We start from the raw sequence: 16,082 nt of genomic DNA, 5'->3' as shown, positions 1-16,082 counted from the left end.
GGTGATTTTGGGGTCTATATTGATGAGAGGGAATGCCTGTGGCACAGTGATTAAGTGATATGGGTGCTAACCGAAAGGTTGGCAGTTTGAATCCACCAGCCACTCCTTGGAAACCTTGTGGAGCAGTTCTGCTCTGTCCTAGAGGTTCGCTATGGGTTGGAATCAACTCAACGGCAGTGGGTTTTATTGATGAGAGATATTGGTCTGTAGTTATTTTTTCTTGTAATGTTTCTGTCTATTTTTGGTATTGAGGTAATGCTGTGTTCATAGAATGAATTGGGAAGTGTTTCATCCTCTTCTGTTTTCTGGAAGAGATTGCATAGAATTGGTGTTAATTCTTCTTTAAACATTTGGTAGAATTTGCTAGTGAAACTGTCTGTGCCTGGAGATCTGTTTTCAGATTTTTAACTATGAATTTTATTTCTTTAATTGTTATAGGATTATTCAGTTTATTTCATCTTGGGTGAGTTTTGGTGGTTTGCTGTTTTCAAGAAATTGGTCCATTTCATCTAAGTTGTTGAGTTTCTGTGCATAGTGTTGTTTGTCATATTTCCTCATTATCTTTTTAATGTCTACAGGGTCTGTAGTGATACCCCTCTTTCATGCCTGATATAGGTAATTCCTGTCTTCTCTCTTTTTTCTTCGTCAGTCTTGCTAGAGATTTATCAATGTATTGATCTTTACAAAGAATCAGCTTTTGATTTCATTGATTTGTCTATTTTTCTATTTCAGTTTAATCAATTTCTGCTGTTATGTTTAGTATTTCCTTTCTTCTTGGTTTGGGTTTATTTTGCTCTTCTTTTTCTAGTTTCTTAAGGTGGACGCTGAAGACATTGGCTTGAAGCCATCCTTCTAATATAAATGTTTAATGATATGCATTTCCTTCTAAGAACTGTTTTAGCTGTGTCTTACAGTTTATATATTGGATTTTCATTTTGTTCAGTTCAAAATAATTTCAAATTACCCTTGTGATTCCTCTTTGACTCATGGATTATTTAAAAATGTGTTCTTTCATTTCTAAGTGTTTAGAGATTTTTGTGTTATCTTTTTGTCATTAATTTTTAATTTCATTTTGGTTGGGCGGAGTGTTCTGTAAATGCTAGTTAAATCCAGTTGGTTGATGACATCATTCAATTCTTATATATCCTTGCTAATATTCTGTCTACTAGTTCTATCTATTACTGAGAGAGGAGTATTGAAATTCCAACTTTAATTCTGAATTTGTCCTTTTCTCCATTCAGTTCTGTCAGTTTTGCTTCATGTATTTTGAAGCGCTGCTGTTAGGCACAAAGAAATTTAGAATTGTTATGTTTTCTTAGTCAACTGATCCTTTTATTATTATGTAACGTGCCTTTTTATCCCTGGTAATTTTCTTTTCTCTGAAGTCTAATTTGATATTAATATTGCCACTTTAGCTTTCTTTTGATTGGTGTTTGTATGTCATATTTTGTCCATCCTTTTACTTTTTTTCTTTCCTCCTTTTACTTTTAACCTACTTATATCGTTATATTTGAGGTGAGTTTCTTGCAGATAGCGTATAATTGAATCATGCTTTTTTATCCATTCTGAAAATCTGTCTTTTAACAAGTATGTTTAGACCATTTACACTTAATGTAACATTGATTTGTTTGGATTAAGGCTTCCCATTTTATCCTTTTTCAGTTTCTCATTCTTCTGTTTTTCCTTTCCTGTCTGTCTGTGGATTATTTGAATGTTTTTTAGTATTCCATTTTGATTTATGTAATTTTGACTATATCTCTCTGTATAGCTTTCTTAGTGGTTGCTCTAAGGGTTATAAAATACATACTTATCTTTTTACGATTTACTTAGAATCAGTGTTTTACCAATTCAGTTGGAATGTAGAAACCTTGCTACCCCTTTATGCTATAGTTGTTGTGTATATTACATCTACATACATTAAAATCCCCATCAGACAGTGTTATAATTTTTGCTTTCAATTGTCCAAGATACTTTTAAAGAACTTAAGAGGAGAAGAATGGTCTGTCGTGTTTAGCTAGATATTTACCATTTCTCTTGGTCTCCCTTCATTCCTGATGTTCCAGGTTTCCTTATGATATCCTTGCCTTATGTCTAAAGAGCTTCTTTTAGCATTTCTTTTAGAGCATGTCTCCTGGCTACAAATTCTCTTGGTTTTTCTTCTTCCGACAGTGTCTTTATTTCACTTTCATTCTTGAAGGATCTTTTCACTGGATGTAGAATTCTAGGTTGACAGTTTTATGTCATCACTTTAAAAATGTTGAGCCACTTCCTACTAGCCTCCATGATTTCTGATGCGAAATCCACAGTCGTCTGAATTGTTATTCACCTGTAGGTCATATGTTGCTTTTCTCTGGCTGCTTCTAAGATTTTTTTTTGTTTTTATTTTTAGCAATTAAATTATGTTGTGTCCAGGTTTGAATATCTTTGGGTTTATACCATTTAGGATTTGTTCAGACTCTGGAATCTGTACATTTATATCCTCCACTAAACTTGGGACATTTTTAGCCATTCTTTGTTGAGATGATCTATTTTAGCATTGGTTGCAAGAGTGTTTGCAGTTTTTGTAATCGCTGTGTGAAGTCTTTGTTGGATAATTCGAACTCGTGTGCCATCTCAGTGTTTGTGCGTTTTGATTGTACTTTACCATGGGAGCTGGAATTTTTGTGCTTCTTCATATGCTGAGTAATTTTGGATTGTATCCTAGACTTTTTGAATTTTATGTTTTAAGTTTCTAGGTCTTGTTTACATTATATGGAAAACAATATTTTTGTTTGGGCTGCCAATTAGCCTGGCTAGTTTCAGACCTCACATTCCAACCCACCCTCCATGGGGTGTGAGGTTTGGTTCTGGGGACAGTCCTGAGGTCGTACCCAGCTTTACAGGGTTGCTTTCCCAAGCTTCTCCCTCTCTGTGATCTCCCCGGTACTTTCTCTTTGCCTGGGACTTGGACTCTCTTTTTCGGTTCTACAGCCAAACACTTGGGGCTCCAGTTACCCCACTCTGTCGCACACACCTGTGATTGGACCATGTCCCGACCTAGGCGGACAGGGACAGAGAGAGAAGAGAGCAACAGGGTTTGCCCCACCCTCTCAGAAATGTGGCTCAAGCCTCAGGGTGGCCTGGGCCTAAGAGGATGAGAACGGGGAAGGGAGACTCGCGTACCGCCTCTGAGTGTCGGGAGCCTGTCAGGTTCTGGGCCAGAGCGAGCCACTTCCCCGAAGCTTCCTGTCTGCGCTGAGGTGCTGTGTCCAGGGTCCACTGACCCTTGGGGGTACACAGCTCATGCAGTGGCCCCTTCCCGACCCTCTGCTGCCCTTCACTTTTCAGTGTCTCCTGTGGTTGCCTTGAGCATGTGCCCGGGTTTTATAGTCGTAGCTGATGGCCAGTGGCAGAGAAAGGGAGTTGCGTGCTGGTTTCTACATTGGATTGTCCTATTGTTTGGCAATATCTGGATGGATCGTGATTGATTGGTTTCCACATTGGATGGCCTTGTTTGGCAATCTCTGGATGGACCATGATTGATTGGTTTCTGCGTTGGATGACTTGTTTGGCAATATCTGGATTCCACTGGATGGACCGTAATTAATTCCCCTGATCCTGTAAAGCAGGTGGCTTGGATATGTCCATGTTGAACTGTTTTATATACAATGTGGAGCGGTCCTGCGTGGAGACCCAGACACCAGAATGAGCATGCATCACTGTCCCAGACATTGGAATGGGCGTTCATGGAGTTCCAGATGCTGGAATGGGCCTGTGTGGCCACCCCGGACACCGGAATGGATCTGCGTGGCCGTCCCGGACACCAAAGTGGACCTGTGCAGCCATGTGGGACACCGGAGTGGGCCTGCACAGCCATCCTGGACACCGGAGTGAGTGTGTGTGGCCATCCCAGACGCCGGAGTGAGCCTGCATGGCTGTCCTGTACACCGCAGTGGGCCTGCGTGGGTATTCCCAATGTGCGTATTGGACATCTCCCTGCCCAGATCGGAATTTCTAACGTGGAATCCTGATGCAGGTGCTTCCCAATGGATGCTTCCCATGGACTAAATGTAAGCCTGTTTACTTTTTTATCCTTTAAGCTATGAGGCAAGACGGCCTCGCTGACCACGTGCCCCTCTGCTCCTCTGGCCTGGGGACTCTCGTCTGAATTGTTTGCTGAGCCAGAACACAGCCTGCCTTTCTCTGGGGTGTCCCAGGGGAGGGAAGCCACTCCTGGCAGGACTGAGCAGGAGAATGCTGGGAGCGCGGGGCACCCCAGCCACGGGGTGTCGCCTGGAGGACTCCACTCCTCCACCCAGGCCAAGGCCAAGACTGGGCCCAGGCATGTGCTCAGATGCCCGCTCACGAGCCTGCTTGTCCAGCTGAAGGCTGAGTCAGCTTTTGCCCTCAGATTCCAGAATTTAGACGGTGCATGTCCTTAACTAGCAACTGCATCCGGTAAGGAAGGGCACAGATGCAAATGGATCAGTCCCTGACACTCAGGATCCAGTGGCAGCAAGGCCAGGCTGGAGAGAGAGGAGGAGGGGCTATGATGTACCAGTTGGGGAGCGCACCAGGTGTGGGCGACGGTGGGCAGTATGGCCAAGTGGAGCAAGGAGGGGCCATGACAGGAGGTGAGGGTGGGCAGTGGCGGGCAGCCCTGCAGAGCCTGAGTTTGCAGCCCCTGGGCCTCCCAGCAGTGTGGACACATCAGCACACGGTGGGGCAGGGACTGTGCCAGCTGCCCAGTGCCCCTTGGTGCACCTCGGTGTCCCCATCCTGAAGTAGGCGTGGGGCGGGCCTCATCCCGCTTCTCCCAGGACCGCTTGGTGCCTGCCCTGCAGTGGTGGCAGCCTGGTGTGGTTTGGAACCACACTCACGTGATGCCAGGTTGCCCCAGTAGTATGCGGCCTGGTGGGTTGTTGGTGCGGAGGAGAAGCTCCTGCTGCGTTGATTTCTGTTTTACAATAATGGTGGTTGTCAGACTCCCTGGTGGCCAGGGAGCAGGAAGGGGTTTGGGCCAAGAAGCCTCATCCTTAACAAGTCCCAGGAGGCATGGTTAGGGCCTCCCTGGGCCCAGGCAGAGACAGATGTGAGAAAAGTCAGTCTAGCCTGTTGGGTTTGCTGGTGCGGGTGGAGGCCTGGGTCAAGCCACAGGTCTGCCTGGGCATCAGGGAGGGCTCCCTGGAGGAGGCAGCTGTGTGCCAGCCATGAGGGTGCATGAGAGAGATGGGTGTAGGGGGCTTAGCGGCTTAGACAGGATTCCAGGCCTAGGGCGGTGAGGGCCCTGAGGGATGGAGGGGCCTGGGGTGGCAGGTGGGGACTCTTAGCTAAGGGGACACAGGAGCAGATGGAGAGGAGCAGGGTATGGAAGTGGGATTCTGGGAGGTCCCCCGTGTGAGGGTGGAGGGTGGTGGGCTGTTGTGAGTGACGCAGGGCATGGCCTCCCCTCACGCTGCCCACCCCACCAGGTCAGTGCCAACGGGAACGTGCTGCGCAGCGAGATCGTGGGCTCTATCAAGATGCGGGTCTTCCTGTCGGGCATGCCCGAGCTGCGCCTGGGCCTCAACGACAAGGTGCTCTTCGACAACACAGGCCGTGAGTACCTGGGCCCCAGGCATGGGCAGGGCGAGGCGGGCCTCTCGGAGGGGCCGCATTCTCTGAGGGGCAGGCTGATGTCCAGCAGCAGTTTAGAAACATCTCCATGTCACGTGGAAGGTGTCTGTGAGAATTGATGCCCGGATGTGGGTGACACAGGAGTGTGGAAACCCAGTAGTGACGCCCACTGTCGTCCCTGCCAAGGGCCATGTCATGAGTGTTCTAGACGCATAGCTAGGCCTCATGACCCTGCCCTGCGCTGTCTGCGTGGTGGGTGTCGACCCAGGCCTGTCTTCTGACCCCTGCCTGGATGCAGCATGCTCCTTGGTGAGGGGCAGAGTGGCTCGGCCTGAGTTCCTGGCTGTGCCTACCACTCCCTGCTGAGGTGGCAGGTCACATGTCCTCCCCAGGCCTGGGACTCCCAGTCTGTGAATTGTTCCCCACCCCCCACTATCACCAGGCCCTGGTGGGCAGGGGCCAGAGCCTGTGAGGTTGTGGTCACACCTGTAGCCACCGCTCCTTGGGCGTTCCCACGTTCTTGGGTAGTCAGGGTAGGGACTGGCTAACTTGACTTCCACAGCCCCTCTGTTTCGAGAGCGGAAACTGAGACAGGGCTAGAGGGTTGACAGGGCCAGGGCGTGCGGGAGCCCCAGGCCAGCCCCACGCACCTCCACTGGCTCCTCAGTCATTCACAGACAAACCCTTAGCTGTTCCTGGGCCAGGACACCACAGCACCCAGGCCTGTTTTCATGGGGCCCAGGCCATGGAGGAAGCACAGGAGGAGGGAGGAGGTGGTCTGCGACCTGGACCTTTGACGTTCATGGCCAAGGGGCTCCCACAGATTTGGGGGGTCCACTCTGCTGGGGCACCCAAGGGTAGGAGTTTTGCTGAGACTCACCCAGAGGCCTGGGTCTGTCTTTCACTGGGCCACCCTCACCGCGCCCGGTCCTCACCATGCCATGCCCCTGCAGGCGGTAAGAGCAAGTCCGTGGAGTTGGAGGACGTGAAGTTCCACCAGTGCGTACGGCTCTCACGCTTCGAAAATGACCGCACCATCTCCTTCATCCCACCTGATGGCGAGTTCGAGCTCATGTCCTACCGCCTTAACACCCATGTGAGTCAGCTGACCAGGGCAAGGAGCCCACCAGGTCCTGACCCAAACCCCCTTAGGAGCAGGTTCCTCACCTGCAGGCTGGCCATCAAGGCTGAGGACCAGTGGGAGGCTCCAGTGCCCTTGCCGCCCCGAGCCCCCTGCCTTGACTGCCCTGCGTGGGAGTGGCCCTGCTCCCGGAGGCAGTGAGGATGACAACCCAGGAGAGTAGGCCCGTGGGTGCTCAGGGTCTGCACCCACACCCACTGCCACCTGGGCTCCGGGGCCCCTCTGAAGGGTGGCCCCATTAGCCCTATGGCCCCTGTGTCCTGGTGCTGGCTCTGGTCTCGTCCGAGAGCCCTGGGGGAGTGATGTGCTGGGTGAGAGCAGGTGCTGTTCCAGGGCCTGGGCCTCAGTTTCCCCCCTGTGAAACGGGCCTTTGTAAACTCGACATGGTGTGAATGTGGCCTTCACTCTCCCTACAGGTAAAGCCCTTGATATGGATCGAATCTGTCATTGAGAAGCATTCACACAGCCGCATTGAGTACATGATTAAGGTGTGTGCACAGGGTGAAGAGGCACTCAGTGTCCCTGGCATGTTCACCCGGGGCCTTGTGACCCGCACTGTAAAATCCATGTCCCTGGCCCTTCCTCCCAGGGCCCCACAATCCCCACTGTGAGCTCTGACATGGGAGGGGCCTAGAGCAGTGGGGGACATACCCCCCATTAGCTGAGTTGGTCCTGGCCTGGATGTGTGGCCACCATGGGAGGAGCCTGCAGCTGACACCCAGGAAGACTGTGCAGAGGGGCACCTTCCTGAGGTGCATCCCTCAGGCTGAGCTTCGTCTGCAGGGAATACCACATATCCTAGGAGTTGGGGCTGGGCTGGCAAGAGGGCCTTCTCCAGCCGAAGGGGATGGGGTAGGACTGAAGCTCTGCAGTCCATGTGGGGAGCCTCAGGAGCCGTGTCTCCTCGCTCAGGCCAAGAGCCAGTTCAAGCGGCGTTCAACAGCCAACAATGTGGAGATCCACATCCCAGTGCCCAACGACGCCGACTCACCCAAGTTCAAGACCACCGTGGGCAGCGTCAAGTGGGTGCCAGAGAACAGTGAGATTGTGTGGTCCATCAAGTCCTTCCCGGTGAGGCTCCTGCAGGCACTGAAAGTGTTGCCTCAGGGAGGGGCTGGGAACTCAGAAGGCCGGGCTGGATCCAGGCAAGTGGGAGCAACAGGCTGGCTCCAGACTCGCAACGTCCCCAGACCATCCCGTTTGTGAGGTGGCTACATCATCAGCATTGGGTGGTGCTGTCCCTCTGAGAAGTCCCTGGTTAGGAGCCGGGTGTCCCCATGCAGTTTGCCTCCCCCATCCCCCAGAAGGAGCCCCAGCATCAACAGTGTCTTCGTTATCTAGTGCTGCTATAACAGAAATACCATAAATGGGTGGCTTTAACAAATTTATTTCCTCGGAGTTTAGGAGGCTAGAAGTCCAAATACAGGGTGCTCCTGGGTCATCTTCAGGTGACTTGGCATCTCTCTTCCCCATCTCTGCTTCTGCTTGCTTATTTAATCTCATATCTCAAAAGAGATTGACTCAAAATACACCCTACCCCTATCTCATTAACAAAGACAGCCCATTCCCAAATGGGTTTATAACCACAGACATAGAGCATGTATTTTTGGGGGATATAATTCAATCCGTAACATTCCACCCTTTGGCCTCCACAAATTCATGTCCTTGACACATGTAAAACACATTCACCCCATCAGACCATCCCAAAAGTCTTAAATCAGCTCAAGTCCAAAATCTCATCTGAATCATCTAAATCAAATGTGGCTGAGACTTTAGGTGTGTTCTTCCTGGGTCAAAATTCCTCTTCAACTGTGTTGTGTTGTTGGTGCTGGGTGCCATGGAGACATTTCCAACTCATAGCAACCCTGTGAACAACAGAGCAAAACACTGCCCATTCCTGTGCCATCCTCACAATCATTGGTATGTCTGAGCCCATTGTTGCAGCCACTGTGGCAGTCCATCTCTTTGAGGGTCTTCTCTTTTTCACTCACCCTCTGCTTTTCGAAACATGATGTCCTTCTGCAGTGACTGATCTCTCCTGATAGCATGTTCAAAGTACGTGAGACAAAGTTTCGCCATCTGTGATTCTGTGAAATCTAGAATAGAGGTTATCTATTTCCAAAGTACAGTGATGGAACAGGCCCACGGTAGACATTTCCATTATGAATGGGAGAAATAGGAGGGAAAGAAGGGATAACAGGCATCAACCAAGTCTCAAACCCAGCAGAACAATTTACATTAGCTCTCAAGGCTTGAAAATAATCTTCTCTTCTCTGAGACCATTTCGGCAGTGGTGCCTTCCAGACTCTGGGGGTTGGCCACGCCCTCTGGATTCTGGGTGGAGGTTCCTCAGCCCTGGGTTTCAGCTCCACCTTCCAGGCCCACCGGGACAGCAACTCTGCTCCCTTGGCTTTGGGCGGCCCCATTCATTTAGTCCACATGAGTGGCAACCCTACTGCCTCGGACCTGGAAGGCCCCATTCTTCTGCCCCTTGGGCATGGCAGCCCTGCCCCCTGGTGCTCATGAACGGCAGCCCCACACTCCGGAACCAAGTTGCTGATGATCTAACTCCTTTAAACCTAGGAGGCCATGACTCCACCCTTTGAAACTGATGCAGCCTTGCTTCCTGTTCTCCTTCTGGCACTAATACTGATCTCTGAGCTGCTCCAGGGATGGTCCTTTTCTTTTCTTGGAGGACAACACATGCAGCTCCTTTGGCCTGTTTCCTTCCAAGAGGCAGACAGCATTCTTTCCTTTTGTTCTTTCTCTGTCCCTTTCAGTCTAAACTGATGAGTTTTCTGCTGTGATAGTTGGTTAGATCCATCAGTCACAGGCTTAATCTCTTTAACAAAGATTGTGTAGTCACGTCCTTGGTGAACATTCTAGGACACATGTTCTTAGTTTGTACAACAGAATTTTCCAGATCTTTAAGTTTTGTCTTTATTTTGCATAGTTCATTTTTAAGTCCACTTCTTTCTTCTTGCTTTTTACTATAAGCAGCAAGGAGAAACCACACGGCCCCTTTAAAGTCTTGCTTAGAAGTCTCAGCCAGATATCTAAGTTCATCACTTACAAGTTCTACCTTTCACCAAACATTTGAACATAATTCAGACAAGTTCTTTGCCACTGTATAAAAAGCATTGTCCTTCCTCCATTGTCAAATCCCATGTTCATCATTTGCTTTTAAAGCCTCACCAGAAGCACATTTAATGTCCACGTTCTAGCAACGTTCTGTTGCTGGCGCCACATGTATTTTCTAAGACGGTACTTTCTCTTTGGCTCTCTCACTTTCTTCTGAGTCCTCACCTGAATTGCTTTTGACATCGATAATTCTACCAACAGTCTCTTCAAGGCAATCTAAGTTTCCACTATTAGGCACCTTAAAACTCTTCTAGCCTCTACCCACTACCCAATTCCAAAACCACTTCCACATTTTAGGTATCTGTTAGGGCAGCACCCCACTCTTCTGGTACCAAATTCTGTCTTAGTTATCTAGTGTTGCTATAACAGAAATACCATAAATGACTGGCTTTAACAAACAAATTTATTTTCTCACAGTTTAGGAGGCCAGAAGTCTGAATTCAGGGTGCCAGCTCTAGGGGAAGGCTTTCTTTCTCTGTCGGCTCTGGAGGAACGTCCTTGTCTCTTTGAGCTTCTGCTCCTGGACGATCTTTATGTGACCTGGCATCTCTTTTCCCCTGTCTCTGCTTCTGCTCACTTGTTTAATCTGTTTTATGTCTTAAAAGAGATTAACTCAAGATACACCCTACACTCCTGTCTCGCTAACATAACAAAGACAGCCTATTCCCCAATGGGATTATAACCACAGGCATAGAGGTTAGGATTTACAGCTCCTATTTTGGGGGGACATAATTCAATCCATAATAGGTGAGTAGACGTCCCTGACCTGGGGAAACGGGATCGCTGGTTCCCTACCATCCAGGGCCTTCCCCGCCAGAGGCTCAGATGGACTCCCCTTCTGGGGGACAGATGGCCTTTAGGATGGAGCAGCATGGGCTTCTGGAATCCGGCACCTGCTCCAGGAAAGTAGTTTCATCTCCTGTGCCTGACTCCATCCACTGGGGCTGCTGCCAGGGGCTGCATTAATGATTCTGAGGGCCGGAGTCTGGGTGCGGAACAGTCCCCAGAGCGTTGGAAGGCAGGTATGTGCGCAGTGGGGCTGGTAGGACGTCCTGACCTGTTCGTTCACGCAGGATTCTTGGCAGTCACTGCTTTCCTCTGTCCTCTGCCCCTGTCTTTCTCTTTGTGTCTCTCTCTCCCTCTCATCTCTCTCTGTCCCTCTTTGTCTCTCTGTCCCTCTCTCTCCTCTCCTCTTTCTCTCTCGTTTATCTCTCTCTCCCCCTCCTTCCCTCTCTCTCTTCCTCCTTCCCTCTCTCTGCCTGGATCCCTGGAGATATCTGAGGACGACCCCAACTGAAACATGCAGTGATTCAAGTGCCAGGATTGTTTTATGTTCATATTTTCCCTAACACAATATTATAATCCCACTACAATGGTTACGTGCTCAGCTGCTAACCAAAAGGTCAGCGGTTTGAACTCACCCGCCGCTCATGGGAGAACGATGTGGCAGCCTGCTTCCATAGAGATTTACAGCCTTGGAAACCCTATGGGGCAGTTCTACTCTGTCCTGTAGGGTCGCTATGAGTTGGAATTGACTTGATGGCAGTGAGTTTGTTTTTTTTTTTTTACAGAAAATGTAGAAAATAGAGAAAGGGAGGAAAAAACCTATCATTCCACTGCCATAATGCAACACTGTTTGCCTTTTGGCATTTTTCATTCTAATCTCTCTTTCCTGTGTAGTTTTGTTTTATGTAGTTGTAAACAAGGACCGGAACCAGTTTTGTGTTCTTTTCCACTCATTTCCAAGTTGTTGACTGTCTTGGCAGTCATCATTGGCAGCGATGTAATATTCCACAGAGGCGTGATTACCGTCCAGGATTGTCAGACTATTTCCTTTGTTCCCCTGAATTCACAGTTGACCATAGTTCTGATATTAAAAAACACAGCTGAAGAATAGATCATAAAATAAATAACGTGGGTAGCTCGAAGGGGAGGAGGGGGGCAGGGCTGAGGGCTAGAAGGTTGCCAGCATGGACTCTATCTTGTTTTGTAGGTTTAACTTTGAAACCATGTAAATGTTTCTCATGAGTATAAAAGGAAATCACATCAAAATGAAAAAAAAAAGAAAAAAAGGTTATTCCTAAAAATCGAAAGCAAAATGAATTTAACACTATGCCAAGTTGATGATAACCACTCAGACTCCAAACAACATGCCCTAAGGACAAAAAGAACTTAAAATCCTAAATACACGTATGTGTTTGTATCCTTCCTCTTCAAGTTCTCCACATTAGCAACCCAATATGCAGTTATATTCTAGGATGACTCTTTTTATTCAGTGTGTTTGAATATATAAAGCACTTACATGGTTCAGGGGTCCTGGGTGATGCAGACTGTTTGCACTCAGCTGCTGACTGAAAGGTTGGCAGTTCACGTGCACCCAGTGGTGCCACAGAAGAAAGCCCTGGCAGTCTACTTCTGTAAGATTAACCACCAGTTGCCATCAAGTTGATTCCAACTCGTGGTGACCCCATGTGTTTTAGAGTAGAACTGTGCTGCATAAAGTTTTCATTGGCTGATTTTGGGGAAGCAAATTGCCAGGCCTTTCTTCCAGGGTACCTCTGGGTGGGTTCAAACCTCCAACCTTTTAGTTAGTAGCACATCACTTAACGTTTGAGCCACCCAAGGACACCTCCATAAGATTACAGCCATTGAAAACCCTGTGAAGGAGTTCTGCGCTGTCCCACATGGGGTCGCCATGACTCTGGATGGACTCAACAGTAATAGGTTTTTTTTTTTAATTTTATTTTATATGGTTCAAAGTCAAAACTATAGGAAAGAGACTGAAGTCTCACTTCCGTCCCTGTCCCTCTTCCCAACTCCTCTTTCCCCAGTAGGGAAGCATTGTCACGTGTTCCTCGTCCTTCTGATGTGGATTTTGGTAAAAGGAAGTATATAAGAGCGTGTATGTTACTACTTCTCCTCCTTACCCAGAAGTGGAGTATTATATATACTATTCTGTACTTTACCTTTTTCTCCCAACCATTTAGGAGAAATGTCAGTACAAAGAGATGCTCCTCATTCCTTTTTACAGCCATGTGGTATCTGCTCTGTGGCGTGTTTGATCTTTATTCGTTCATCCACCGTGGAAGAATGTTTAGTTGTTGATGATCTTTGGCTTTAGAGAGAATGCTCTGATGAGTACCCTGTGCCTCTGTCAGTTGGTTCTATTAGAGGTGTTAGGAGTGGGGTCACACAGCGTTGAGACTGTTGGGTCATGTCAAACTCTCCAAGTAGAGCTTACGTGATTTTGTATTCTGCCAGTGTCACCAGCAGAGTTACTGTCAAGCTTTCATTTTGCTGTTCCGTCATCAGGAGCAAGGTTGAGTGACTTTTCTCATATCTAAGGGCCACTTGCTTTTGTATTTTTTGATGGAGACTTGAGTGTCTCTTGCCTATTTTCCTGTCAGGTTTCATCTTTTTCTTAGTTTCCAGGCACTCTTTCCCTAATGACAAGATTAGCACTTTTCAGTTGTCCTGAGGCTGAGTGTGAAGGGATGACTGCTCAGACTCTGGCCTGGTCAGCAGAGGACCTGTGCATACCCCGCCCCCCTTCTTCTGCCCAAGGCTGGTCTCTCCTGTTCTCCTTGGTAGCAACTAGGTTTTCCTCCCTGAGTGCTTGTAAAACTTCCTTTTGCTCCTTAGAATTTGGCATGTTTCCTGGGATAGCCTCCTGGCATGTCTTTTCTGATTCTCCCAGCTTTGGCACGTGGAGGGGGCAGGATGAGCCACCAAGCTGGGAGCTGGGGGTGGGGGGTGGCTGTGTGGGGAACGGCTGCCGGGCTGGGAGCACAGTGTGGGGTTGTGTAAGGGGACAGCTGCCGGGCTGGGAGCATGAGAGTGAGGGGAGTTGGGGCACTGGACGATGGTGTCTCAGAGCTGGGGGGTTGCAGCCCACACAAATGAAGGGTTCAGTGCCAGTGGGGTGGTGAGCCCGGCCCCAGCATCCATGGCATTCTCCAGGGGTATTGCCCAGCCTGACCACCCCCCTGCCTGCTCCCCTAGGGTGGCAAGGAGTACCTGATGCGTGCGCACTTCGGCCTGCCCAGCGTAGAGGCGGAGGACAAGGAGGGCAAGCCCCCCATCAGTGTCAAGTTCGAGATTCCCTACTTCACCACCTCTGGCATCCAGGTGTGTAGCCAGGTGGATGGTGGATGGGCCAGGCTCCATGTGGGGCCCAGGGACAGTCCAGGGTCAGCCTGGGCCCTGAGGGCCACAAGTAGTGAACCCAGCTCACCAAGCTCTGTCCTCTGCCTGGGCAGCAAGGCTCTGACAGCAGAGAGTGGCCCTGCCTCAACTCTGCCCTGGCCTTGCACTCACCTCAGAGCCCGGAACCAGGCCCAGGCACATCCCCTGGCAGGGGGTGGGGGGCCCACTCACGACGAGCCAGAGGTTGCTGGGGTCCTGGACCCCTGCTCTGGGGTCACTGAGGGGTGTGGCTGCAAGCAGGATTCAGACTCTGCCAGGCCTTCTAGGTGGCTTGGCCCTCCCCCTCCTCGGCTTTCTCCCACCGCACAGCCTGTGCTCACTTCCCATCCAGGGAAGAAGGATCAAAGGGGGGCTGAACCCGGGGAAGGGTAGGCAGTCCGTGGGGGGCCACGCATGCTCAGGGCCCGGCATCTGTGCCCCTAGGTGCGCTACCTGAAGATCATTGAGAAGAGCGGCTACCAGGCCCTGCCCTGGGTCCGCTACATCACCCAGAACGGAGGTGAGTATGGCCGCCCATGGGGGTGTTGGGAGGTCCCTGGGGCTGCTCTGCTGCCCCAGTGGAGTGGACGGGGGTCCCAGTGAGGAGTGGAGAATGACCCTTCCTCCACCTCATCTCCTAGATTACCAGCTTCGGACCCAGTGAGGGGCCACACCTGCTCCCCGGAAGCACCTGCCAAGCAGCTGGATTGAGGCGGGAGTCTGGACCCGGTGCCCTCCCCAGCCCCCCAGGACCTCCCCGCGGGCTCCACTCTGCCTCCAACACTCTGGGTGGTAGACACAGTCTTGTCTGGGACATCTTGTCTCTGCCCCTCTTCGTCCAACTAGGGAGGTCACTCACAGATTGTTCTGCCGTGTGGCTCCCTGGTACCAAGAAGATCAAGATGCACTTGCCAGATGCTGGCTGCACGTGCCACCTGCCACCGCCTGCCACCAGGGCACGCTGGCTCTGCTGGGATCTTGGGGGTGTTGCACTGTTGCTGTTTTTGTTCATGTTGTTTGTAGGTTTATGAATTTCTACTTGTTGGTTGGTTGCTATGTTATAACCGATAACTGCATTGTGCAAGTGCCCACCCTGCCAGGGCCATGCAGGATCCCTGTCCCCACATCCCCACTTCCCGCATCCTGACAGCCTCAAACAGCACTTAGTGAGGGCAGGGCCAGCCCTCTCCTCCTGAAAACTAGCCTCATCTTCCTCCCATGCAGCTGATGGGTGAGCTTACTTGCAGGGTTCAGCTTCCCTGCGTGCCTCCCAGCCCCATCTCATGTGCTGTGACAGTGGTGCCCTCCAGGGCCAGCCCGTGCCACACCCACACCACACTCGGCCACATCAGTCTTTCTCTCCCAGGGGACATGGGTCTGTGAAGGGGGCTGGCCCAGTCTCTTCTCGCCAAGGGTCCAGGAGGGCCCGGGCCAGCTCATCTGTGCCTGGTCCCTGCCCACCTGTGTGTGTTCCTGTCATGATTCCATTAAATTCCATTCATTCGATTCCGTCCTGCCTGCCGCCAGTCCAGCTGTAGTGTGGATAACTCCCACATGGCCCTAAGCAGGTCATCCCTCCCAGCACCTCCTCATCCCCATTGAGGGGAACAGGGATAAGCCCTTGGTGGGGGACGCTGCACTGACTGCATGGTGGCTCTGCCATGGTCACCCCTGCACCGCCTCTTGAGTGCCGGTGGGTGTAAGGAGGGCTCAGGTGAACTCATCCTCTCCTGGAGGCGGCTACTGCAGCTACTGCCACCGCCTCCACCCTGAGGCCACCAGCAGCTGGTCCCCTGCCCTGCCCAGCTTATGACCTTCCTCAGAGCGGAGTCCTGGGACCAGCAACATCAGCCATGTCTGAGAGCTCGGGGAGATGTGGGTTCATGGTCTCCACCTGACCGGCTCCATCCTCTCTGAGGGCAGGCCCAGAACCGCTCCTCATGTACAAGCATTAACCTGTGAGAACCACCACCTCATCACCTACCCGAGGAGGGGAAATGCCTGTGGGCAGGGAAGGCTG

At 50.4% G+C, this 16,082-nt stretch overlaps 1 protein-coding gene across 1 annotated transcript in view; it reads left to right on the top strand.

Moving 5' to 3' along the window:
- AP1M1 (adaptor related protein complex 1 subunit mu 1) overlaps positions 1-15,535 on the top strand; it is a 31,556-nt gene extending 16,021 nt beyond the window's left edge. The window contains exons 6-12 of the mRNA XM_004384427.2: positions 5,451-5,577; positions 6,549-6,691; positions 7,153-7,224; positions 7,649-7,807; positions 13,880-14,005; positions 14,507-14,582; positions 14,704-15,535. Of these exons, the coding sequence (XP_004384484.1) occupies positions 5,451-5,577; positions 6,549-6,691; positions 7,153-7,224; positions 7,649-7,807; positions 13,880-14,005; positions 14,507-14,582; positions 14,704-14,726 (726 nt within the window). The 3' untranslated portion in view covers positions 14,727-15,535. The remainder of the gene's footprint in view (positions 1-5,450; positions 5,578-6,548; positions 6,692-7,152; positions 7,225-7,648; positions 7,808-13,879; positions 14,006-14,506; positions 14,583-14,703) is intronic.
- The last annotated feature ends 547 nt before the right edge of the window (positions 15,536-16,082 follow it).

The sequence above is a fragment of the Trichechus manatus genome, unplaced genomic scaffold (assembly GCF_000243295.1).
Source record: "Trichechus manatus latirostris isolate Lorelei unplaced genomic scaffold, TriManLat1.0 scaffold00122, whole genome shotgun sequence".
Classification (NCBI taxonomy): domain Eukaryota; kingdom Metazoa; phylum Chordata; class Mammalia; order Sirenia; family Trichechidae; genus Trichechus; species Trichechus manatus.
This window is presented reverse-complemented; position numbering and strand designations above follow the sequence as displayed.